General features: G+C 53.7%; 1 protein-coding gene across 3 annotated transcripts in view; it reads left to right on the top strand.

The window, feature by feature from the left end:
- The window catches only part of ZC3H7B (zinc finger CCCH-type containing 7B), a 36,051-nt gene that overhangs the window by 2,585 nt on the left and 10,100 nt on the right, over nucleotides 1–23,366 (top strand). Inside the window, exons 2-14 of one of the 3 annotated variants that reach the window (XM_033116603.1) lie at nucleotides 8,764–8,822; nucleotides 10,666–10,699; nucleotides 10,820–11,017; nucleotides 11,961–12,119; nucleotides 14,467–14,547; nucleotides 15,362–15,418; nucleotides 16,566–16,608; nucleotides 17,214–17,407; nucleotides 17,744–18,065; nucleotides 19,061–19,116; nucleotides 19,885–19,984; nucleotides 21,263–21,424; nucleotides 23,085–23,290. In XM_033116603.1, coding sequence (XP_032972494.1) covers nucleotides 8,770–8,822; nucleotides 10,666–10,699; nucleotides 10,820–11,017; nucleotides 11,961–12,119; nucleotides 14,467–14,547; nucleotides 15,362–15,418; nucleotides 16,566–16,608; nucleotides 17,214–17,407; nucleotides 17,744–18,065; nucleotides 19,061–19,116; nucleotides 19,885–19,984; nucleotides 21,263–21,424; nucleotides 23,085–23,290 — 1,665 coding nt within the window. In that variant the 5' untranslated portion in view covers nucleotides 8,764–8,769. Of the gene's footprint in view, nucleotides 1–8,763; nucleotides 8,823–10,665; nucleotides 10,700–10,819; nucleotides 11,018–11,960; nucleotides 12,120–14,466; nucleotides 14,548–15,361; nucleotides 15,419–16,565; nucleotides 16,609–17,213; nucleotides 17,408–17,743; nucleotides 18,066–19,057; nucleotides 19,117–19,884; nucleotides 19,985–21,262; nucleotides 21,425–23,084; nucleotides 23,291–23,366 lie in introns of all 3 variants that reach the window. The other 2 variants (XM_033116602.1, XM_033116604.1) reach the window with 2 other exon arrangements.

Genomic DNA, 23,366 nt, shown 5'->3' with positions numbered 1-23,366 from the left:
GGAAGGAGTTCCTGGGCTCGCCACAGTTGCCCCTGCTCTGGGAGGTTGATGTGCTGTCTCTCTAATTCTTACAGTGGCTGCATGAGGGGGTGGGCGTTATTATCCCCATTTCAAAGCTGAAGAAACTGAGGAATACAGGATTTCTGTGGCTGGCCCAAGGTCACCCAGATGGATTTGAATCCAGGCCTGTGTACTGTTCAGTGTACTACATCAGAATGGTGTCAGAATTGGACCACTGCCAACTCAGATATGTAGACAAGAACAGAGACAGGGATGGGGTAGGGGCTTAAGCTAAAAGGTCAGGGAGCTTTATTAAAATCGCCCTCTGTCCCAGGGCCTCGAGGGGCTGGCCCAGTGAAAGGAAGTACTCTCAAGAGATTTCTGGAAGCGTGACTGGAGGAGGCAGAATGGTGGTGGAAGGAGGGCTGGGCCCTGCACGCGGAGTTCTGGTCTAAGTTCAGTTCCTTGGTGCCCGCTGGATGCCTTGGAGGAGCTTGCCTTGGAGGAGCTTGCGGCTTGGACAGGAGAAAAATACGGATGCTTAACCTGAGTTGCCCAGGGACAGGAACTGGGTCTGATGCACCCCTGGCGCCCCGGGCCCCAGTGGAGGTGCCAGGAGGATTCACTCAGCCATTGTGTTGTCAAAGTGAATTATGCCTCACTGGAGAGGAAGAAGGTTGATTTAGCCTGGGGGTGGAAGGACTTCCTAGAAGACGGGCCATTCGAACATTTGAAAGATGGCTTCACCATTTGAACATTTGAAAGGTGGCTTCAGAAAGGCCAGGCAGAGCATTCTAAGGAGGTGCACTGAGACAAAGGGACAAAGGACAAAAGCAGAGCCACATAAAGAAGGAAAGGCAGCTCCTCTGGTACGGCCACGATATAGGCGGCAGGTATCAGTTCAGTTTCAAGTCTGGTTTCGTCACCGAGGTCCCTTGGGTTCTCTGGGCCCAAGTTTTCCTTTCTGAAGCCTGAGATTTGATGATGTTTGATGGTGTCCTGTGGGAGAAGCCCAGTGCCTGGGGATCGGGACGGGAAACTCAGATGAGAGGAACTAGAGGGGTTTGTAAATTTTTAATAATTTAACAAATACACATCCAGCAAATTACCTGATGGTAAGGCCCTGTTGTGAGTGCTTTTTCCTAGAACAGCTTATTTAAGCTTTATAACAGCCCTATAGGTAGGCACTATAATTAGACCCATTTTACATGTGAAGAAACTGTGGCACAGAGAGGTTAAGTGACATTGTGTAAGAGGCAGAGCTAGAGAGCAAACCCAGGGAATCCGGCTTTTGAGTGGGCCCAGTGTGGGCCTAGGTATGGCTGGGAGGGCGGAGAGGGGTCTGATGGAGTCAGATTTCAGGCGGCAGAAGGTGTCCTCCGAGGAAGTCAGGCTGCACCCTGGAGCTGGAACCTCAACTGGGTTGATGAAGTGACAGCTCTGTGTCAACTCCCAGGAGCCTCCACAGAAGCCAGCTCCTTTCATCACATTTAATGGCCCATAGAAAACGGGCTTGTTTTCCTTTCTCTGTCATCACCAGCTACAGGGCTGCCTCCTGCTTTATTTATTTCCCTTGGTCAGTCTGTTTGTTTGCGAGCTCCTGATGGCTTCTGCAGGTGTGTGAACACTGTTTGCCCCTCAGGCGGTGGAGACCCAGAGGAAGGGGCAGGAGCATTTCTGATTCAAAACCTATCTGCAGCCTTCAGCAGGTCAGCCTCAACTCCTGGGCCCTTGTCAGAGGCCAAGACACCGGCTCAATGTAACGGTGGCAATAGTGACAGCAGCCTCCGCCTATTTACCGCTGCCTTGTGCCGGGCACGACAGGCTCCCGAGCCCAAGGTCTTAGCTGCCATGCAGGAGAGACGCCGTCAAGCTTTTCAGTCTCCATAAAGCTCTTATCTGTCTGGAAATCCTGGTTATCTAACATTTGTATTGCGCTTTTGCCCACAGTCTCTCATCAATCCTCATAACTGTCCTGCAAGGTGATGTCCCTGTTTTATAGAAGAAGAAAACCAAGGGGTCACCTGCCCTCAAGCTCTTCCTACCCTGTCCACACTGTGACAGAAAGGGAAGAGCATGTCAGATTCCCTGAGACCAAGAGCCATGTCTTCCACGTCGTGCCAGAGTCAGCCAGTGAGCGGCCGTTGAGCACTTCCTGTAAGGGCTGCAGCGTAGGTCGAGGCTGTGACCCTTCTGGGGCTTTTGGAGGTTCATCTGTGCTCATGTTCTCTGCAGCATTCGGTGTCATACCCTGTCCCTCTGCAGGCAGAGGAATGCAGGGCAGGGAGTCCAAAGTCCTGAGTTTCATTTTTGGCTCCAGCTCACGCTAGCTGTGTGATCTGGGCATGCTCATTTCATGAGGCTGGGCCTCAGCTTCCTGTTCTGTGAAATGGCCTTGCTGATTCAGTCCCCTCTGCCTCGGGTTTGCTGTGAGTTTCAAGTGAAGGGGCTTTAAAAAAACTACAAAGACCACCCGATGTCTTTATAGGGCATGGTTGTGGTTGCCTTGAGCATTTAATAACCTCCAGAATGTTCCTGAATCATCTCCCCTGCCCACCTTGAGCCAGGCGCAGACCACTGCAGTAGCCTCCTAGCTAATCTTGCAGCTTCCCCTTTTGTTATCCATCCTCAATGCAGCAGCCAAACGGATCGTCTCAAGATCGAAACGGGACCCTGTCACTCTGCTGAAAACCTTCCCGTGGTCTCCTGACACGTGCAGAACACAGAGCTGGCTCTCCAGTGTGACCTACATGGGGCGCAATGATGGCCTCAGCCTGCCCCTCGCACCTCGCTTCCTACTTGGCTTGCCTTCACTCCAGCGCTGCAATCCCACTGCCCTTCTGTCTTTTCCTTGAACATTCTAAGCTCATTCCCTTCTCAGGGCTGTGGCCTTTACTGTACCCTCTGCCCAGGGCACTCTTACCAGCTCCCATGTTCCCGTGGCTGGCTGCTTTGTCTGTCAAATGCCACCTCCTTGGAAGGGCCTTCCCTAAGCTGCCGCACCCGTCCCCATCACTCCCTGCCACATTTCCTATTTTAGTTTCTTTGTAACTCTTATCTGTATCTTTCCTTGTCCTGTGCTTTTCACACTGACCTGTTTGTCTTCCCATGCCTGGAACACAAGCTCCACAAGGCCAGGGACTTTATTAACCTTGTTCCCCGGCATCTGGCAGAGCCCCTTGCACATGAAGGTGTTCTGGGGTTATTTGTCAAATAAATAATAGTAGCAGGGTGTTCCAGAACAGCCCTTGCCAAAAAAGAATGGCCTCCGCAGAAACTGCAAAGAAATCCATGTTGGCTGATTGAAAAGTACTTACAGGCTGATTTTGTAAGTTGCTGGGTGCTGTAACAGCGTCAGCTCAGCAGAAACACAAATTTCTGACCTCTGTGGGGGGCACACTACAGAAATCTGCAGACTAGTCTTGCAAGGTGGGTATCATTAGCTCCATCTTGCAAATGACAAAACTGAGGCTCAGAGCGGCGCCTTGAAAGCTAGTGCGGGACAGTGCTGGGATCGGAACCCAGGGCAGGCCACGGCAGGGCTCTGGGCTCCTTGCAGGGCCAGCCCAGCCCCCTTGCCTGTCTTCAGGCAGCGAAGTAGGCAGGGCAAGGATTTCTGAGCTCCCAGGAGTAGGAGCAGTGACTTCTCTCAATTGCTGAAAAGAAGCAAGCATTCCACAATGTTAAGCCACTCTGGGCTATGGGACTCCGGGTGTTTTCTGTTTTGTTCGATTTGCCCATCATTCCCAAGGGTGGTACAATGAGCTTCTGTTACTTTTCTATTAAAAAAAAAAAAAAAGGAGATTTACTGTTTAAACTTGAGCACGACGATGGCTGGCTAGTGGGTAGTGATGAAACAGGGGCCTGGGCCCCTGGAGACAAGAAATGGAGAGACGTGGGTTTCGGCCCTTCCTGTGCAGCTTGGCTCTCAGGTTGTTGGGAGCATAAGATAAGATTATGAAAGCTAAAGTTCTTTGTAACCAAACACTGCGGGCAGCAGGAGGAATTTGCTCTGCTGTTGACTCTTCGTTTGGTTTATGGTTTATGGTGGGGGAGGCCTGGGGTAAATTTCCTGAACTTTGGTTTCGGTTCAAGGTGGCCCGTTAAAAGTAAACAAAGGGCAAGTTGCTGAAGTTGGGCATTCCACTTCCATTTTCGTTCTGATAGGGTAGGTAGACTCATAGACGTGAGCAGGAGAAGGCGAGAGCTGGCCCCGGTTAGAAAGGCCCTTGCTGCAGCTCCTACTTGCAGACCCCTGGCAGCTGCCCTCACCTAGGGCACCAATGCCTTGCTCGCCCAGCAGGATTCCTGCTTCCACATACCTCTAAGCCAAAGGGATGTGCTGTTAAAAGCCAGATAAGGGAGGAAGACATCCCATTTCTCAGAGTATACATCCTGGTTCTCAGGACCATTTTAGTGAGCTCCTCAAACAGATCATAAAAAGAAAATTGACAGAAACTACCTTGAGAACCAAAAGGGAGGATGGAGCACCTCGGCAGGAGGGAAAGAAAGAGAAGGGAGAGGGGGACGCAGTTCTACCCATAGAAATAACAGCCTTCATACAATGTAAGAGACACCTTTCCCCTCTTGGGATTGGTCCGCTCCACATCTTGGAGTGCATCTGTCTTTACTAATAAACTTTGTACTACCCTGTACCTGCGCAAAACGCTGTCTCTCGACTGAATTCTTTTCCCTGAATTCTTTTTCCTCGAGAAGACAAGAGCCAAAGAAAATCATCACAACCCTAACAGGTGGTTTCCCGGTGGAGCCTGGGGCAATGCCAGAACGTCCAGCTTTCTCCCTCAGGAGCCGTGTGGTCTTGGGCTAGTAGTCATGGACTGCCGAGCCTCAGTTTTTTGTTTTTAAGACTTTATTTTTTTTTTAAGCCTTGCTTTTCTGTGGAAAGTGCGGATAATAACACCTACTTTTGAGACTATCACAGGGATAAAAACATAATTCCTTAGAATAGGGCTGCTGAGCCATTGCTGCAGTGCAGACCCTGCAGGCAGCCTGGTGAAGCCTTCTCAGAAAGGTGTTTTTAAATGCATTGAACATAAAATACACAGGATTACAGGGGAAACCAGTTCTGTTGAACTGTAGCTGTGCTTTTCTATCTGCCCTCAAAACGAGACCTAGCTGTGATTTTAACATAACTACTGTGATTTCAAAGTTGTGATGAGCAATATTTGGTTATGTCTCCAGGAGCTGAAATGTGACAAGCAAAGAGAGGTGATCTCTAGCACTGACACTTACTGTGGTGTCCTGTGTACGTTCATAATGGAGGGAATGCTAAATATCAGGTAGGGGTTAGTGACAAAAAACTTGTAAATGCTTTCCCATCCAAGTGCACGGCCCCTGAATTCTGTCTCTGAGCCCCAGGTTCAAAATCCCTGCCATAAGGTGCTTGACACCCAGTGGGTCATCTCCAGAAAGGAGCCGAGACCCCTCCCCTCCCTTCTTGGACTAGAGGGTCTTCAGGTGGACAGGCAGGGCACATGAGGGCAGTGGGGGAGGGATCATTGCAGACCTGGAACGCTGATAGGTGATGGCGAAATTAAACCTTTCCTGGTCCCTGAGTAAGCCATCGAGGGCCCGTGAGTCAGGAGAAGTGCCAGGGCCCCTTGCAGATGACATAAGCTCAGGGAACGTTTGCGTGTGTGGCAGGTCTGCAGTCTGCACTGAACCTGGGGCAGGTGAGTGCCAGGTGGGCAGAGAGTGGGAGGAGGCTGGAGGCACCCTGTGGGGATGGGTTGGGAGATGGCTGGGGGAGCTCCAGAGTCCAACTGCCAGGATTCACATCCCAACTCTGTCACTTTCTAACTGGCAGGTTACTTCACCTCCCTGTGCCTTGCTTTCCTCATCTGTAAAATGGGGTGACAATAGCGCTTTTTTTTTATGGGGTGTTGTGAGGATTATTATATTTAAAACTCCCAGAATAATAACTGGTAGGAGGAAGTGCTTAATACATGAGGACTAAAATCAGCTTCTACACACTGTTATTCTAGGATTTGTGAGACTCCACTTACTCAGAACAGGTTCCTGAGCCCGGCTTCTCTGTGCTGCCCAGAGATGAATCAGATGCAGCCTCTGCCTTCCAGGAGCTCAGTTTAGGGAGAGCTGGGACATAAGCACATAGTTTCAGTTAACTAGGATAAGTACAGTGGTTGTGCTGGGCTTGGGGTGCTGTGCTAGAGTGGGTTGGGGAAGGCAGGCTTCCTGGGAGAGGAGCCACCCCAGCTGAGCTTTGCAGAAGCTCTGGGCACTGGCCAGGTGGGAAGGAAGCAGGTGTGGAAAGGTTTCAGACAGAACCAGCAGCTTGAATGAGAAGCCAATAGGCTGACGTTGCCGGAATGTAACTTTCCAGGCTGGGCATCGGGGTGGGAGTGAAGGCCATGCCCTGTACAGCTGTGTGCCCGGGAAGAGCAGCTTGGCATTCGTCCTCCTGGTAGTGGGTGTCATGGAAGGGTTCGTTCGTTTAACTTTTTATTCACAGGAAGTTGTAAAAATAATAGAGTTTCCTTCACCCAGCTTCCCCCGATGGTCATATATGGTTGAATCTTATCAAAACCAGAAAATCGGCATTGATACATTACTAGACTACACAATGTATTCAGTTTTCACCTTTTTTAAAACATGCATTCACTTGCGTGTGCATGCGTGCACACTCAGCGGGTTTTGAGCAGAAGAGTGACACTGACACACGTGTTAGACAGACAGCCTTGACCCCCAAATGGCAGCAGATTGGAGGGGGCTCCTTGGAGCCTTTTGGCAAGAGATGATGAGGGCCTGAAGAGAGCTGAGGTTCTGGAGACGATGGGAGGAGCTCAGAGTGGAGAAACGTTTCAGAGGTAAAGGGGGAAAGAGTTGGAGACTGAAGGGACAGGGAGGCAGTTGGAGCTGTGGCTAGCGTTGGTGTAATGGAGGAGGAGCAGGATTGGGGAGAAGCTGCTGAGTTAAGTCTGAAAAGCGTTGTTGCAGGAGCAACCAATCCAGCTGGGATTGGGCTACAGAGAGAACTTTCTGGACATAGAGGCATCTGAGCTGGGTTTTAAGAATGAATAGGAGTCGGCTGGGTGTGTGTTGGTGGTGAGAGAGGTGGCCTAGGATTAGGAAAGGCAAGCAGGTCATAAGCAGCCTGGTGTTGGACGTCCAGGTAGCACTGCCCAGAAGGTAAGAGTTATGAATCTGAAATATTGGGGAGGGGGTGAGCCTGGCGGGAGGACTAGACTTGTGAGTCAGCGAAATGACTCGAGATCATGAAATGCAAGAGCTCCTCTGGGGAGAACATGTGGAGTGAGGAGAGCAGGAGCGCTGCCTCTTACATGGAAGCTCAGGCACATGGGTCATGAGACCTGGGCAGAGGAAGAGGAGCCCCGAACAGACAGAGCAGGAATGACGAGAGCTGTGAGGACCTGGCCAAGGAAGCCAAGTCCTGGAAAAGGCGAGTGAAAAACTATCCCTCTACTGGACTCGACGACTAGGAGGTCCCTAGGGTTGGGAGGACCCTTGGCCAGCACCTGCTGTGGAGTGGGAGTGGAGTGGGAGGCGAGGATGTGCAGAGCGTGTCGACAACTCTTTCACGAAACGTGACCAAGAATGCGAGGAGAGGTTGTGCAGTAGTCAAAAGGGGATTTAGGACCTGGGAGGAATTGTTTTGGCGGTGGGGGAGACTTGAGCCTGTTGACAGGCTGAGGGGTCTTGGGACTGGATCTGATTGCTTAATGGGCGACAGTAAGGGTGATGGTGATGTGTGTGGGCTCGGGCGCCAGGCTGCTGGGTTTGAATCCTGGCTCCCCCATGTACCAGCTGTGTGACCTTGGGCAAGTCACTTAACTTCTCTGTGCCTCTGTTTTCTCTGCAAATTGGGAATGCTAGCAGTCCCTATCTCACAGGGTTGTGCTGGAGGTAAGGGTTAAGGAAGATATGACGTGCGTAGTGATCATGGCAGCCCCTGGTACATGTAACCACTCAGCAAATGTTAATTTGATTACTAATGTCTCTGATTATTAATTACCTGATTATTAATGTCTCTCAGTGTCAGCTTTTCTCATTAACTCATTCAACAGTTATCCATTCTTATCTCTATAAAGTCTGAGTTGGATAAGTCGATATTCATTTGTCTATTTATTTTACCACCTTTATGGAGATGGTGCACCTAGGGCTGAGTGGAGAGGCCGCGGGGGTGTGTGTGAAAGGAGGGTGGCCCGGGTTCAAATCCTGCCTCAGCTGCATGCTAACTCACGATAGTTCAGTCCTGAACTTCAGTTTCTTGGTAAATGGGGACAGAATGACACCTGCCTCACTGTGCTGTTGAAGATTCAAGAAGGTCCTTACACAGAGCACCTGGCACGTACACGGTGCTACACTATAGCTATAATCACTGGCATTATTTCGCATTTTCTATGTCTCTTCTCCCCATACTGAGTTTGATTGTAAAACAAAGGTTTTTCCTTGAACTTGAGGGTGTACCGTGTAGGACTGCAGTCCAAGCCATGTATGGAGAAGGGCAGGGGGCCTTCATGCAGCCCCTTGCCCTTCGAAGCCACTGTACAAACTTGGAGTCTAGTGGGATGTGGGCGTGGAGGGCAGGAGCTGGGTGGCCTGGTACAGACGCTCTTTGAAGACCCTGAGACAGGTCTGCCCTCAGTGACTCCCCTCTGCACCTGTGAAATGGGATGAGAGTGGGAGTGAGAAAGTACACGGTAGGGGAGGCAGATGGCCACTGGCCCCTGCTGACTCTCTGACGGACTGTTCTCTCCCCAGAGACTGATGGAGAGGCAGAGACGGAAGGCGGACATCGAGAAGGGGCTGCAGTTCATTCAGTGAGTGCACGCTGGGCAGGCCGGGCAGGGTGGGTCCTCCGAAGGCGATGCCCGAAGCACACAGCTCTCTCCAGCTCTCCTTTTCTTGATCCCTTCCTATCGCCTGCTAGGGATTTTTAAACCCCACATGTGTGCCGTGAACCCCACATACACACACGCTCCCTGGTCCTGTTTACCCTTTGGTCTTGTCCCGTAGACCATTTTATCCTCCACATATGCTCGTTAATTCTCTTGCTTGTCTATGTGCATCTTATAATAACTCAAGAGCCCTTGTTTAATGAGCACATCTTTCAGGCTCTGTGCTGGGCCCTTCACATCCATGATTTTTTAAATCTTCACAACAGCCCAGGAAAGTCAGTGGTCTTATCTCCATTTTGCAGATGAGAAAGCTGAGATTCTGAGATAAGGAACTGGTTTCAAGTCACACAGCTATTAAGTCACAGGATTCTAACTTGGGTCTGGCTGACTCCAAAACCACCTTTCTTTCCATTATGTGCTGCCCAGTACCCACATGCTATATATTTATGTTTTCATTTTGTTTCTTTACACACAAAACGTTTTCACTACCATTTTTCTTTTCTCTCTCTGAGGCCGCGAATGAAGTGTAAGCTTCAGGGCTCCTCACTTGGCACAGGTCCCTTCTGCTGCCCTGGGAGGCTCCTTTGTCAGTCTGTGTTCTTTTTCTTCGATAGGACTCCCTACAAACCGGGGATTTGCATCTACAGACCTTCCTAGAAACTCCTCAATTTTGGTGTCTCGCTCAGACCCGTGAAACACGACCTGCCTCTTCACCACACAGAGTCCCTTTGCACACATGGTATCTGCGTTGTTCTCCCAGAGCTCACATTTATATTTATATCACACACTCTCTTCCTCGACTGGCAACGCAGTCACTGTGCCCATCTCCGGCCTGGTAGGCAGAGCTGTGGCCCACTCCTCTCTCTTCACTGGGAACCAGTCTCCTTTTACTTGCAGGAGGGCCCTGGTTTGGGGAAGTGCACAGGTAGTTTTCAGAGGCCAGTCTCCTGAACAGGGTGAACCTGGAGAGTACTGTCTTTCATAAAGGTTCTGGCTTTAATGGAATCACTGATTTCTATGGAGCTGGACCTCTGAGCCCACCTCCCAATTCCTCTACTTCCTGGGTGGTCAAGTCACTGCCCCGCTCTGAACGTCTCTTTTTCCCTCTGTGACATGAGGGCCTGAGCTTCCTTCCCAGCTCAGCCATTCAGGCTGACAGATGTGCCTCAGTTCTCCTGGGCTGACACTTTCTTCCATACGGAGCTGGCATTTCTATGGCCATAGGAGAAGAGAGGGTGCCCAAGAGCCATCTACTTTGTTGAGTCTGGTATGATGGGTTGACAGGCTCTGAGTGTACCTAGCACTGGTTGGATTCATGTGTGTTTTGTGGGAAGGGACAGGAGAAGGGGACCTGAGATGGACTTTGGGTGCCACCTTTGGGCCTGCAGTGGCAGGATTTGGTTTGGTGGGGCGCAGTCATTCCCAGGGGACTGGTTTCTTAGGCAGAGGACAGCCAGCTGGAGCAGGAGCTGGAGCTGGTCTGTTCTCTCTCAGCACTTGTACCTGGGAAAACCTGGCTGCCAGGCCTTCGGGCAAACGCTAGGCCTTCCTCCCAACCTTTCATCAGAAATGGAAGGCCAGCATGGTGTTGCTTTAGAGAGAAAATGCTGTCCCCTCACCCCAATCCACAAGGTGACATCTGAGGTCTAAGCTGGAGTTGCCCATTGCATGCACACTCTGGCCTGTGGCTCTGGCTGCTGGGCCTCCGTGCAGCTGGGACCTCTGGGCTCATGCAGACCTTGTGTCCCTCTCCTTTTCTTGCTAGGTCGACACTACCCCTAAAGCAAGAAGAATATGAGGTAAGTGTTGGCTGCTGGGCTGGGGGACGGTGAAGGGCAGGGGTGGGTGTCCAGGAGAGGCAGGTGTGGGGCTGGGTGGAGAAGGCCCCCTGAGCCCCCTCTGCGCCCCACCCCCGGCAGGCCTTTCTGCTCAAGCTGGTGCAGAACTTGTTTGCCGAGGGCAATGACCTGTTCCGGGAGAAGGACTACAAACAGGCTCTGGTGCAGTACATGGAGGGGCTGAACGTGGCCGACTACGCTGCCTCCGACCAGGTGGCCCTGCCCCAGGAGCTGCTGTGCAAGCTGCACGTCAACAGGGCTGCCTGCTACTTCACCATGGTGAGCCTGGCACCCTCCCCCCCACCCCGACCCTGATCACCGCTTCCCCAAAAGGCCCTGCTGAGCCGGCCCATATCCCGGGAGCTTGTGCAAGGCCGGTTCCTGCACATTCCGTCTGAATCTCACCATCTACTCCTTTGGCTCTCAACCTGGCAACACAACAGATTCACCTGGAGAGCTTTAAAAGTACTAATACACAATTTTGTAAAAATTGTTTTCAAATGACACCGGTGCCTAAGCCCCGCCCCAGATGGATTCAGTTAGAATTTCAGGGTGGCCTGGGCGTTGGCAGGAGTCTGGGCAGTCAGAGCTGGGAACTGCTACTCATCGAGCTGCCTCTTTCCGCAAACCTCTGACGTCCCCTACTTCCCCTCCCGGACTCCTCCCCTCCCATCACACTCCACTTTTCCTCCCTCTTCCAGTCTCCTCCTCCTCCCTGTCCTGCCTGCTCACTGACCCCGTCTCTCCCCAGATCCTGTGGGAGGCTGTGCTGTGGGCCCTGTGAGGCTCCGGGGACACTTCTGCAATCCACACTGGGTGTTCTGGATAAACGAGTCTACCAGAGGCCCGCGCACACTCTGTCCAAGGCCTGCCTTCATGATATCACTTCCTCTCAGAAGTGCCTTTATGGCTGTCAGTCCATGGTGTTCTGAACCGAAGGCAGATATAAAATAGACCTGTCTGAGTGACGGAGCTCATCCCTGTAGAATGTGAAGGTCCCTCCACTCCAGTGACCTGCCAGTGCCCGTTGGCAGCTCCTTCAGCTGGACACACGGGTGCCCTTGACCTAGAGCTGTTTCCTTGAGCTCTGGAGCCCCCTCTCTGAGCCTGGTCCTCCCCCATGCTCCACCTCTGCTGGTCTTCAGTGGGGTAGGGGGCCGGAGGCCCCGGGGAGGGAGGAGACTAGGCGATGACCACTGAGCCACCTGTTCCTCTCTGGCAGGGCCTGTTTGAGAAGGCGCTGGAGGACAGCGAGAAGGCGCTGGGCCTGGACGGCGAGAACATCCGGGCGCTGTTCCGCAAGGCGCGTGCCCTCAACGAGCTGGGACGTCACAAGGAGGCCTATGAGTGCAGCAGCCGCTGCTCGCTCGCCCTGCCCCACGTGAGTGCCGCTGTGTATCCACTCGAGGAGCCGGGCTCTGAGGCCAGGCGCCAGCCCTCTGCGCGAGTCCTCACTTGGCCACGTGACCACCACCTCTTTCTGAGCTTCAGTTTCCTCCTGTGTGATGTAGTGTTGCGGATAGTTATATTAACACTGAACTCTGATTGTGTGCCAGGTGTTGCTAAAGATACATTGTATTAACTCACAACAAACAACCCTTTGAGGTAGATACAATTACCCCATTTTAAAGATGACAGAGAGAAAGGAACTTTCCCAACGTCACAGCTAGGGGGCGGCAGAGCTAATATTTGAAGTAAGCACTCTTAACCTCCGTAGAGGGCAGGGTTGCAGTGAGGACTGAAAGGGGTGCCACATGTGTGGGGGTTCTGATGTCCAGGCTGTCATTAAGTGGGGAAGAGACAATGGGAAATGACCACTAGAGAGCCTCGCTTGCCCAGCCCGCTCACGTCTGGGCATATCCCCCCCTCTCTGCTCCCCATTTATTCATCCACTTAACAAGTGCTTACTGAGTGTCCATGCAGTGCCAAGATCTGTCCCTTTCAGGGACCCACAGTCCACCAGGAGACAAATGGAAACAGTTCTGGGGTCTAGGCCTGGTTCCACCCCTGACTCCTGGCATGACCTTGGATAAACCACTTCAAATCTTTCTTTACACATCAGCTCCACGTCTATAAAGTGTCCACCCTGCTATATCCTTCAAATAATGGGCATGGAAGAACTTGGGGATAGGTGGTTTCTGCCCAGGAAGGGATGAGAGGGCTCAAGAGTGGTCAGGTTCCTGGCGGATTCCCTGGAGGAGGTGGGGCTTGAGTGGGACTAGAAGAAGCAAGAAAGATTTGGGCGAACAGTGCAGAGAGAAAGCCTTGTGCACAATGGTCAAGGATATCGGTGCTAGACAGCTGGCCTGAGCTTGGGTCCTAATCTTGGGACTGCTGCCTACTAGCAGTGTGACTTGGACACACAGCTCAGCCTCTCTGAGCCTTGATTTGCAGCCCTGTGAAATGGGAGTGATAGCATACCATGCATCAGAGGGCTGTGCTAAGGGGAGAATCAGAAATCACACGGGGCAGTTGGCACAATGGTTGGACACTGCACATGTTCAGAAAGCACTCGGTTATTCTCCTTTTTGTTTATTATTCTTGCTTCCCCAATTCAGTTTAGTTCCCCCATGAGAACCTTTCTTATGACAGTTGTCCCCGATCCATACTGCATTTCCAGCGTTCACAGCAGGTCCACATCTATCTGTCCTGGATACCCACTCTCGGGAGGGCGGGCGGCTTTTACTCCACTGTACAGCCCAGCGAGGGCGGGTAGCTTGCCTGAAGAAAGTATCCAGGTGAGGACTTTGGACTCTGAGTTGAAGAATTCCTGTTTTCCAGTCTTCATGGGCAAACACTAACTGGTCACTGGGACCAGAGATGAACTCGACCTGCCCTGGGCTCCAGGAGCTCTTCAGTGAGGCGGGAGGTAGACAAGTACACAGGATGTCCCAGCATCCCTGTTACCTCTTCACTGCCCAGACCACAGCCCCTCTTTCTGTGCTTACTGGTTGGTCTCCCCCTACTAGACGAGAGCCTCCAGGAGGCCTAGCTCCATCTGCCCTGAGACTGGTATTCTTAGCCCTTAGCTTGTGGCCAGCACATGGGACAGGTGCCATGACACAGACTTGGAATGAGGAAGACATGCTGGGTGCTGTTCCTGAGCCCTCACCGAGGGCCAGGTGCATGCTAACCTTCACACGTCCTCGCTCCTTTGGGCCTCTGCACAGTCTGTGACTTGCAAAGCATTCCAACACATTGTTTGGTAAAAGAAGCAAGTTGTAGAACAATAGGTATAATATGATCCCACTTACATTAAAAAAGGAAAGAAAATCCCCACAGAGCAAACTAAACACCCTTTATAGGTTCATGTACGTGTCTGTAAATTCCTAGAAAGATCTGTAGGGAAACACATCAGACCTACAAGGTGTGCTCCCTCTGGGGAGAAGGGTGAGAGTGGGGTGGTCCAGGGGAGCACTTGCTCTTTCTGTAACATGTCAGCCTTCCGCAGTGACACTATTGCTTGCTGAATGATGGAAATAGAGAGAGAAACTATTCTTCTCCCCTCCCCACAATAAAAGAAAAAAGAGAAGCATGGGTTTCTGGTCCCAGCCCCACCCTGCTCTAGCTGTGTGACTTAGGCAGGCAGTGATCCCTCCGGGGCCTCACGCCCTTGTCTGTATGTGGGGTGATGGTGGGCCCCCTTGCAGGGCTGTACAGGGTGTCCTCAGCACAGCTGTGTGAGCCGGGCAGACTAACCTGCTCCACCCTGTATCTTGCCTTCCCAGGATGACAGTGTAACTCAGCTTGGTCAGGAGCTGGCTCAGAAGCTTGGGCTACGAGTTCGGAAGGCGTATAAGAGGCCCCAGGTAGGTGGGCTCTGGGTGCTGGGAAGCGGGGGAGGGTGGAGATGGGGATCTGAAGAGAGGATCAGGCCTTTGGGAGACGTGGGTGAGGGAGGCCAAAGCCAGGCCAGGACAGAGGGGAGAGCTGGACGGCAGGTGGACTTCCCTCTCTATGGCTGAAAGCCCTGGAATGACTTTCAGAACCTTTTGGGAAAGGAAAGAACAGCCAAAGCTTCCAGCTCACCTTAGACACCAGCTGTTAAAACCTGTTCCCTCCTTGCCCTGGCCGACTTCAGTACCCGGGAGGTGGCCTGAGTTGACACTGGCGTCCTTCAACAGATCTATGTTCTCAAATAGATCTGTAGGGTGAATATTTGAAATATTTGAAATGTTGGTATCTGTTTGGCTCATTCAAATCCATATTCACTTGGCACCTACTGTGTGCCAGGAAGCTGCAACTAGGAAAGGGTGTGGCTTTAAAGTCTGCTGTGACCTTGAGCAAGTTAGTCGTCTCTCCACCTTGTTTTCTGCACCTATGTGGGATAATATGCCCACCTCAGAGGGTTTACAGGACGATCAAAATGAGAGAATGAGATGGCACCTGGCACATTACCTGGCACACAGTAGGAGCATGTGTGGAAGTCCTCTGTTCAGGTCATGGTTGTAGGAATAAAACACCTAAATCTGATCCAGAGAGACAGTGCACGTGATTCCTGGCAGGCCTGGGGGCAGGGAGCTTTGGAGGGTACCACAGACCCCTCTGCTGCCCTGGCGGATGGGACCCTGAGCATCTTTCCAGAATCTTCATCTCTTCCCACCTCTCTCCAATCTCTGGCAGGAATTGGAAACCTTTTCTCTGCTCAGCAACGGCACTGCGGCTGGTATGGCAGATCAGGTAGGATGGGGCCTAGACACCAAGCCTCCCTCCCCGTCTCCAGGAACAACGTCTCGTGCTTCATCCATCATGAGAGCTTTGAATTCACTATCTGGGATATAAATGACGTCAGGCTTGGGTACAGGGGCATCAGACTGAGGGTTGGGCTCAGTCTATCCTTGTCCCCACTGCTGTGAGCCAGGCACCTGCCCTGGGAAGGGGGTGTGACTGACAGCCTGGGCCTGAGTCAGGCTCACGAGGACAGCTCCGGGGTACACAGCTTTCCACCTTCCAAGAGGTGCCTCCTAGACCACAGGGGCAAAGTGTGGGGGACAATCCGTGGCTGCTGGTGGTAGGAGTAGACACTTCAGGGGAACTGTCAAGGGTAGCCTCACTCATAGCCCCCTGAGACGGAAAACAATGGCAGCAGGAAGGCTGGAGGTAAGGAAGTAGAAAGACAGGCAGTTGGGACCAGACCACCTGGTCCTTGTCCTGGGGGGGTGGCAGGGCACGGTGCACGCATGACCCCTACCACTCACCACACAGGAACTTAGCAGTGGACTTTGAGGTTTTCTGGAAGATGAGGAACAGTCTCTAAGAGGTTTCCTCCCTCTTCATTGTACATAAGGGGAGACTGAGGCACAGAGTGATCAGGGGCCTGGCCAGTGTCACACAACAAGGCAGCTGCAGGTCTCCCTCCCTCCAGAGCATTAAGGAACTTTCATTCATTCATTCACCATGCTCCCAGGCAACCCCTTCTCAGCCCTGGGCTGGCCACTGGGCCAGAGTTGGATTAGGCATGAAAAAAACAAAAGATAAGCAAAAAGTGATCAGCGCTATAGAGAAGGGGGCTGGGAAGAGCTGGGCCTATTGGGAAGGGGTTGCAGTTTTAAACAGTGAGCAGTGAAGACCTCAGTGAGATGGAAACACTTGAGTAAATAAAGAAGTGAAGGAGATGAGGGATGAGCCATAAGGAGGTCTAAAGAACCAGGCAGAGGGAACAGCCCATCCAAAGGCCCTGAGGCAGGAGAGTGCCCAGTGTGTGGGAAGAACAGCCAGGAGGCGAGAGTGGTTTGAGGGGACTGTGCAGGGTCCTTCTTCCCTCTTGGCAACAATAATGGTGCCCAGCCTACGTCTGCCTTACCTGCCATGTCCTTCCTTTCCACAGGGAACCTCCAATGGATTGGGGTCCATAGATGACATTGAAACAGGTAATGTCCTTGATATGAGCAGATGGGGTGGAGATGGGGCCCCGGGAAGGGCTCAGCCCCAAGATCCCCGAGAGGTCAGATGAGACAAGACCCAGCCCTGTAGATACGGGGTCCTGAGGACTCCCTGCCCTGGGGACTATGAAAGCAAATAGTTCAGGAAAAGACCCCCGAGAGAGGGGAGAGCACCCCCAGCCTGGGAGGGTGGCGCCTGCCTCACAGTGGGGTAGCCCTGGTCCCTGTTCCTTGCCAGGCTGGCTGCCCCACCGGGAGTCCACTTTTCTCCGAGTCCTCCTCTTCTCTTCCTCACTGGCTTCCAGAAAAAGTCCCTTTAAAACTGTCCCTTAGAGGGCACTGCTTCCCCAGAGGTAGGATGGGTAGCACTGAGCCAGGCCCATCAGGGACATACTGTGGAACTGACGGACCCTCTCCCGCTCTGTGGTGGCCTTCCTTAGTGACTGAGCCCTGCCAATGGGATCAGGCCAGCGGCATGGGCGGGGTTCCTGGCAGGAGCTGGAGAAAGGGCGGAAGGTGTTAGATGAGGATCCCAGGGCCCTGGGCCTCCCTCCCCACCCCACGGCTCCTGAGCCCACACCCCGCTTCCACAGACTGCTACGTGGACCTGCGAGGCTCCCCAGCGCCCCTCCCCTCTACCCCCACGATGCCCCTGTTCCCTCACGTTCTGGACTTGCTGGCCCCCCTGGACAGCAGCAGCAGGGCCCTTCCCAGCACCGAGGGCCTGGATGACTTCTCTGACGGGGATGTCTTTGGTCCTGAGCTCGATACTCTCCTGGACTCACTGGTAAGCCATGCCGCCATCCTCCTGCCCCTCTGAACCCCTCTTCCACGTGAGACCCCACCACATCCTTACGTCCCACAATGGGTGGAGGGAAGGCCCCATCTCCATGTCACTGGTGGGGACACCGAAGCCTTGGGAGGGAAAGGGACCTACTGGGGAGAGAAACATGAAGCTGCATAATTGGCAGCCAGAAGGGATGGTAACGGTCGCTGGCTACATGCCATGGGGCAGGTCGGGGCTGAGGCACGGAGGGGTCGGCTTGCCTGCAGTGCCTGACTAGGCCCAGACCCAGGTGGTCAAGTTCTCCTCCAACTCCTCCCTCTGTTCCCCACCTTGCAGTCTCTGGTCCAGGGTGGCCTGCCTGGCAGCAGTGTGCCCAGCGAGTTGCCTCAGCTGATACCTGTGTTTCCTGGTGGGACCCCGTTGCTGCCACCCGTGGTAGGTGGCTCCATCCCTGTCTCCAGCCCACTGCCCCCTGCCTCCTTTGGCCTCGTCATGGACCCCTCCAAGAAGCTGGCTGCCTCTGTGCTGGATGCCCTCGACCCCCCGGGCTCTGCACTGGACTCCCTGGACCTGCTGCCATACTCGGAGACCCGGCTGGACGCCCTGGACAGCTTTGGGTCAACCCGGGGCTCCCTGGACAAGCCCAACTCCTTCATGGGTGAGGCCTGGGTGGGCATGGTCACCCCCCACCCCCTTGACGGTTTGCAAAGTGCCATCACCTCTGCAGCATCTGCAGCGTGGAGTTGGGATTACAACTGTGTTCTGCCAAAGCCCAGGTCCTTTCACCTGTCATGGTCCAAGGCCACATCTTCTGAGTTGCTGTGTCTCCCACAGCGCTCAGCACAGTGTGGGGCCGAAGCCTAGGGGGGGCCGGTGTCTAGTTCAAGATCAAACAGCAGTGCTGGAATAGTCTAGGACTCCAGGCTTGGCAGCCTGGTGCTCTCTGCCCTGCCCGCCAGGGCCCTGGGGTAGCCAGGCTGGCAGGATCCCATGGGATAATTGAACATGGGGGAAGGGCTGCCAGGCTGTGGGCTCCTTCAGCACCACTCTGAGCTGGGTGCCAGGGATCCAGAGAGGATACAGGCCCATTTGAGCCCTTTCAGGACCGGCTTTCCACAGTCAAACCTAGTGTAGGGTGCTCATGGCTGGGGGGGTTCACGGGGCGGCAGGAGGGGCTTCACGCAGCCTTGGGGCCAAGGGAAACTTCCTGGAGGAGGTGATGGCTGAGCGGGGTCTTGAAGAAGGTCATCTGCCAGCAGAGGAAACAGCACGACCAGCATGACACAGGCCTGCGGGAGGGAGGGACTGGCAGATGAGCAGAGTGTCGGCCAGAGGGGAGGGCCAGTTGGTGCCTTGGTGACCTGAGCTGGTCTCAGAGGACCTGTGAGCCACGCTGAGGAGCTTCGGCTTTCTCCTGGGGACAGTGTATGTGCAGAATGTGTAAGCACAGGTGGACATGCTCGGGCTAGGATGCTTCTCTGTCCCTGGGCAGCGGCCACGGGGGGAGAGTTAAGGGATCAGCACGAATAGGAGAGGATGTGTGGCCTGGGCGGCTTCTCCGGGTTAGAAATGTGGAGGGAAAAGTCCTTGGAGGGCCCCTCATGCCCTTCAGAGCAGGGCAGTGACCCTCTGTGCCTTCTCCTTGCCCAGAAGATACCAACTCACAGGACCATCGTCCCCCAAGCGGTACTCAGAAAGCAGCCCCCTCGGTGAGTGATTGTCAAGGGTCAGTGACCAGGCATCTCATACCCTCCTGGGGGTGGAGGGCGAGTGGTTGTGGGCCCCAGAGGAGGGGTGAGCCCTCTGCTGCATCCCCCTAGGAGGGGCCCCTTTAGAGCCGATGGGCCAGAGGTAGTCTTATCTAGTCCTTCCAAACTGTGCCGCGTGCTGGGAGTGTGAGCAGAGGGTACCAGGGTCGGACGGATGAGGACATCAAGGCTCAGAGGGGCTACGTAACTTCTCCAATCACATCCCTGGTCTCAGGACTCAGCCAGATTCTGAGTATAGGAGAGCACTTGACCAGGAGTTATGCAGTCTGAACTCATGCCTGAGCCTGGACAGGCGCTGTGTGGCCCCAGGGAAGTCACCTAACCTCTCTGAGTCTTGTCTTCTTCCCCATCTGTTGATGCTATAGGGGCTTGGGAGATAGAGGCTGTGGGTTAGGGAGGGCATGTACATAGGCCCCAACTTCTCTTCTTTCATGTTGCGCTTCCACTCAAGGAAAGGTTCTGGGCCAAGATCGCTCACTCACGCACCCCACTAGGCTGGTCCAGTCCTGCTGTTCTGGATTCTTGGATCATGTTATAAGGAGCGCCCCAGCTGGGAGAGTAAAGGAACAGGGAGGATCTTGGGTTACAGTTCTGCTCTTGGGTGGGACGAGGGGGTGTCAGAGAGTCCCCCACTTCTGGTACCCAGGCTGGCCCCATGGCTCCAGCCATCATCCAGTGCCCAAGATGGCCATTTTCCTCCCGTCACAGCCAGAGCCCTCCATGCCCAATACTGCCTTGCTCATCAAGAACCCCTTGGCTGCCACCCACGAGTTCAAGCAGGCCTGCCAGCTCTGCTACCCCAAAACAGGTAATGTCACACCTTCGTACTCCACCCCTCTGCCCAGAGATGCTGGGAATCTCAGGAGAGTAGAATCCCAGAATGACAGAATGCTAGTGTACCAGTCAAAGACGAGTGTGGGAAACAGGAAACCCTCCGGGGGTTTCGAGCAGACAAGGATATAATGTGGGTGTTGGGGTTTCAAAACTGCTGGAAAAACTAGAGGACGGAGGGAAGCGCGGCCCAGAGGCTGGTACCTGGCCATGGAATGCAGAGTCCAGCTGGCTGCTACTAAAACACATCTGCCAGAGGAAATGCAGCCTGTACCTCTCTCCACACTCCACCTCACGGTCCACTGAGCACATCTCACTAGGTGAATTCAAACATTACCTAGAACCCAGGTGGCAAAGGACTCTGGGAAATGTAGTTCCTTGTCTCCCAGCCCCCAAATCCAAGGGAGACAGTAGAAGCAGTTTAGAATAGGTGCCCAAGTTTGGTAGATAATTTTCAGCACATCTAAAATCTCAGAATTCTAGACTCTAAGATCCATGGCTTTTCATTTGCTAGAATCCCACAGTCCTGAGGTTTTAGAATGATATTCTCATAGGATCCCAGGGTTAAAATTCCATCTCAGGGATGCTGGAGTCAACAGGGCCTTAGAGATCATCCAGTTGCTGTCATCCACCCACTGCAAGACCCCCGCCCGCACATACACGTCTCCCCTGACTGAGAGTCATCCCACCAGAGCTCCCATGGACCTGTGGGGTGGGGAGCAGGACCCCACTTTGTTGGATGGCTGTGTCTGAGGAAGCTCTTCCTTGTGTGGATGGATCTCATGCTGCCTCCCTGAGCCCCATGCCCGCTGCCCCCTGTGCTGGGGAAGCCCCCCACCCCACTGTCTGGGGAGAGTAGGCCCTTAGTGAGAAGATTTGAGAGGACCAGAACGAGAAGGAGCAGGAGAGGGAGGATGAATCTGGGCAATGCTTGTCTAGGGCAGGAAAAGAAAGGGGTGGGCGCTTGTGAGGGGGTGCTCAGCGCCGGGCACTACGTATCTTCATTCTAAGGAAACATTGAAAGGTCAGGCTCACTAGGGAGTCAGGGTGGTGACAGAAAGGGACTCCTTGAAGGGCCTCCCCTTAACCCGGGCCCCACAGGGTGCATGTGGCAGGGGAGGGTATGGCGGGAGGTCGAGGTAAAGGAGGTAGGTTTTTAGACAGGGGGCGCCAATTCCCATGGCTTGGGCCCGTCAGCCATCATGCTTCTGTTCCGCTTCCGGAATCATAGTCCCTGCCCACCCTGCACCCACAGGCCCCAGGGCAGGTGACTACACCTACCGAGAGGGCCTTGAGCACAAGTGCAAGCGGGACATCCTGCTCGGCCGGCTCCGGAGCTCAGAGGACCAGACCTGGAAGCGAATCCGGCCCCGGCCCACCAAAACCAGCTTCGTGGGCTCCTACTACCTGTGCAAAGGTGGGTGAGCTGTGGCGGGGCGGCCCTGTCTCCTGCCCAGCTGCTGCTTTGCTCCTCCTCATAGGTAGACAGGTAGACAGAGCAGGTGTGGTACATGGAGGATGAATCCCACATCAGAATGAGCGTCTCCCTCGACCAGCTCCGTAGACAGGCGGGAACACTCGGAATGTTCCGTTGGAGCTGGTGGCTCTCACGTGTGAGGATGAGACAGTTGCTGGAGAGCTAGCTTCTGTTACCACTGCAGGGTCCCAAAGGGCTGTTGGAAGGCTGTGGAGAGAATCCATGCAAAGCGTTCAGGACTGGCATATAGTAAGGGCTCGGTAAATGTTAGCTTTTTTAGATGATTCTGTTGTGAGTGTCCTCCTTTCTGGCTCATGTCATTTTGGTTGATATTTAGTGGACAGTTATGTACCTTATTTGCTTTCTTCTATTCCCCAAGCAAGTGTGTTGGTGCAGTCTACATGGCAATATACGGCGGTCACGATGTTGTTAAGCGCTTTGTAATGTCATTCTTTTGTACCCACCATCACAAATCCTCCCAGCAACTCGGGGTGAGGGAACAGGCTTTGGGAGCCCTCCCCAGGCTCCGCCTTTGTCCCCCGTGAAGCCTGCGGTGTGGCCCACCCAGGCCTTTTGGACCAGCTCACTGTCTTCCTGGCAGGATCTTAAAGACATATCACTTGTGGGCTCGAAGGCCTCTGGCAGCGTCCTCTGGCCAGTGTGCATGAAATCCCAATTCTACGCTTGCCCTAACCATTCCCCAAACACGCATGCACATGCTGTGCTCTGTGAACTCGGTCGTCCTGTGCTGCTCCTTCAGCAGCGCCTGCATCAGGGAAGCCCTTTCCTGCAGGCTCCCCTGGTGCAGAGCTGGTCACAGCACAGAGTACAGCCTGGCGATCACCATGTGCCTGCAGCCTGGCCGAGGGATGGGGCAGGGAGACTTAGAGTGGCCGGGAGGGAGAGAAAAAAAGAAAAACAGTTCCCACCCCCAGGAAATGGCAGGTCTCCACCCTCCCAGCTCCCCGGCTCCCAGGAGTTTTAGTTATTATTTCACTGAATCTTCATGAGGACCCGGGGTTCACCGTTTATGAACAGACAGACAACTGAGGCTCAGAAATAATGGAGTCCTAGCCCAATCAGCCGGATGCCAAGGCCCAGGCTCTCACCTGGGCATTTTCCTGGCGAATAATATTAGGTTGGTGCAAAAGCAATTGCAGTTTTTGCAATTGTTTTAAACCTTTTAAACAGCAATTACTTTTGCACCAACCTAATAATGACAACAATAAAATAATACAATCCCTCGCGTTTATTTAGAGGCTTATATACTCACTCTACCGAGCCCTTTTCATCCTCTGATCTTGCTTGACCCAAACGAGGCATCCCTGTGGGGTGGTGGAGCCGAATGGCCATGCTTTGCACGTCCTCACCCACCCACCCGGGTGCAGAGCAAAGCAGGGGCCTGGCCTGGGAAGGGCTTTCCCGGAGCTCTGCCGTGCTGTCCTCGTGGACGGCAGGCCACCATCGCCCCATGTCAGAGAGGAGCCTGAGCCCCGTGGGGTGGTTGCTGGGCCCCCCTCTGGGCCGTAGCTGTGGTTGTGGGGGCGCCGTGGGCTTCCGTCCTGCCTGGCAGAACGTGTGTCCTGTTGCCTCTTTGCAGACATGATTAACAAGCAGGACTGTAAGTACGGGGATAACTGCACGTTCGCCTACCATCAGGAGGAGATCGACGTGTGGACCGAGGAGCGGAAGGGCACTCTCAACCGCGACCTGCTCTTTGACCCACTGGGGGGCGTCAAGCGTGGCAGCCTCACCATCGCCAAGCTCCTTAAGGAGCACCAAGGCATCTTCACTTTCCTCTGCGAGGTATCTGCCTGCCCATTCGATGGCACAGATGGGGGCTGGGAGGGGCTCCCCGGCACACGCCATCACGGAACCTGGG

Source organism: Rhinolophus ferrumequinum, chromosome 10, assembly GCF_004115265.2.
Source record: "Rhinolophus ferrumequinum isolate MPI-CBG mRhiFer1 chromosome 10, mRhiFer1_v1.p, whole genome shotgun sequence".
Taxonomy (NCBI): domain Eukaryota; kingdom Metazoa; phylum Chordata; class Mammalia; order Chiroptera; family Rhinolophidae; genus Rhinolophus; species Rhinolophus ferrumequinum.
The sequence above is the reverse complement of the archived record's forward strand: the minus strand, read 5'-3'. Positions and strand labels throughout refer to the sequence as shown.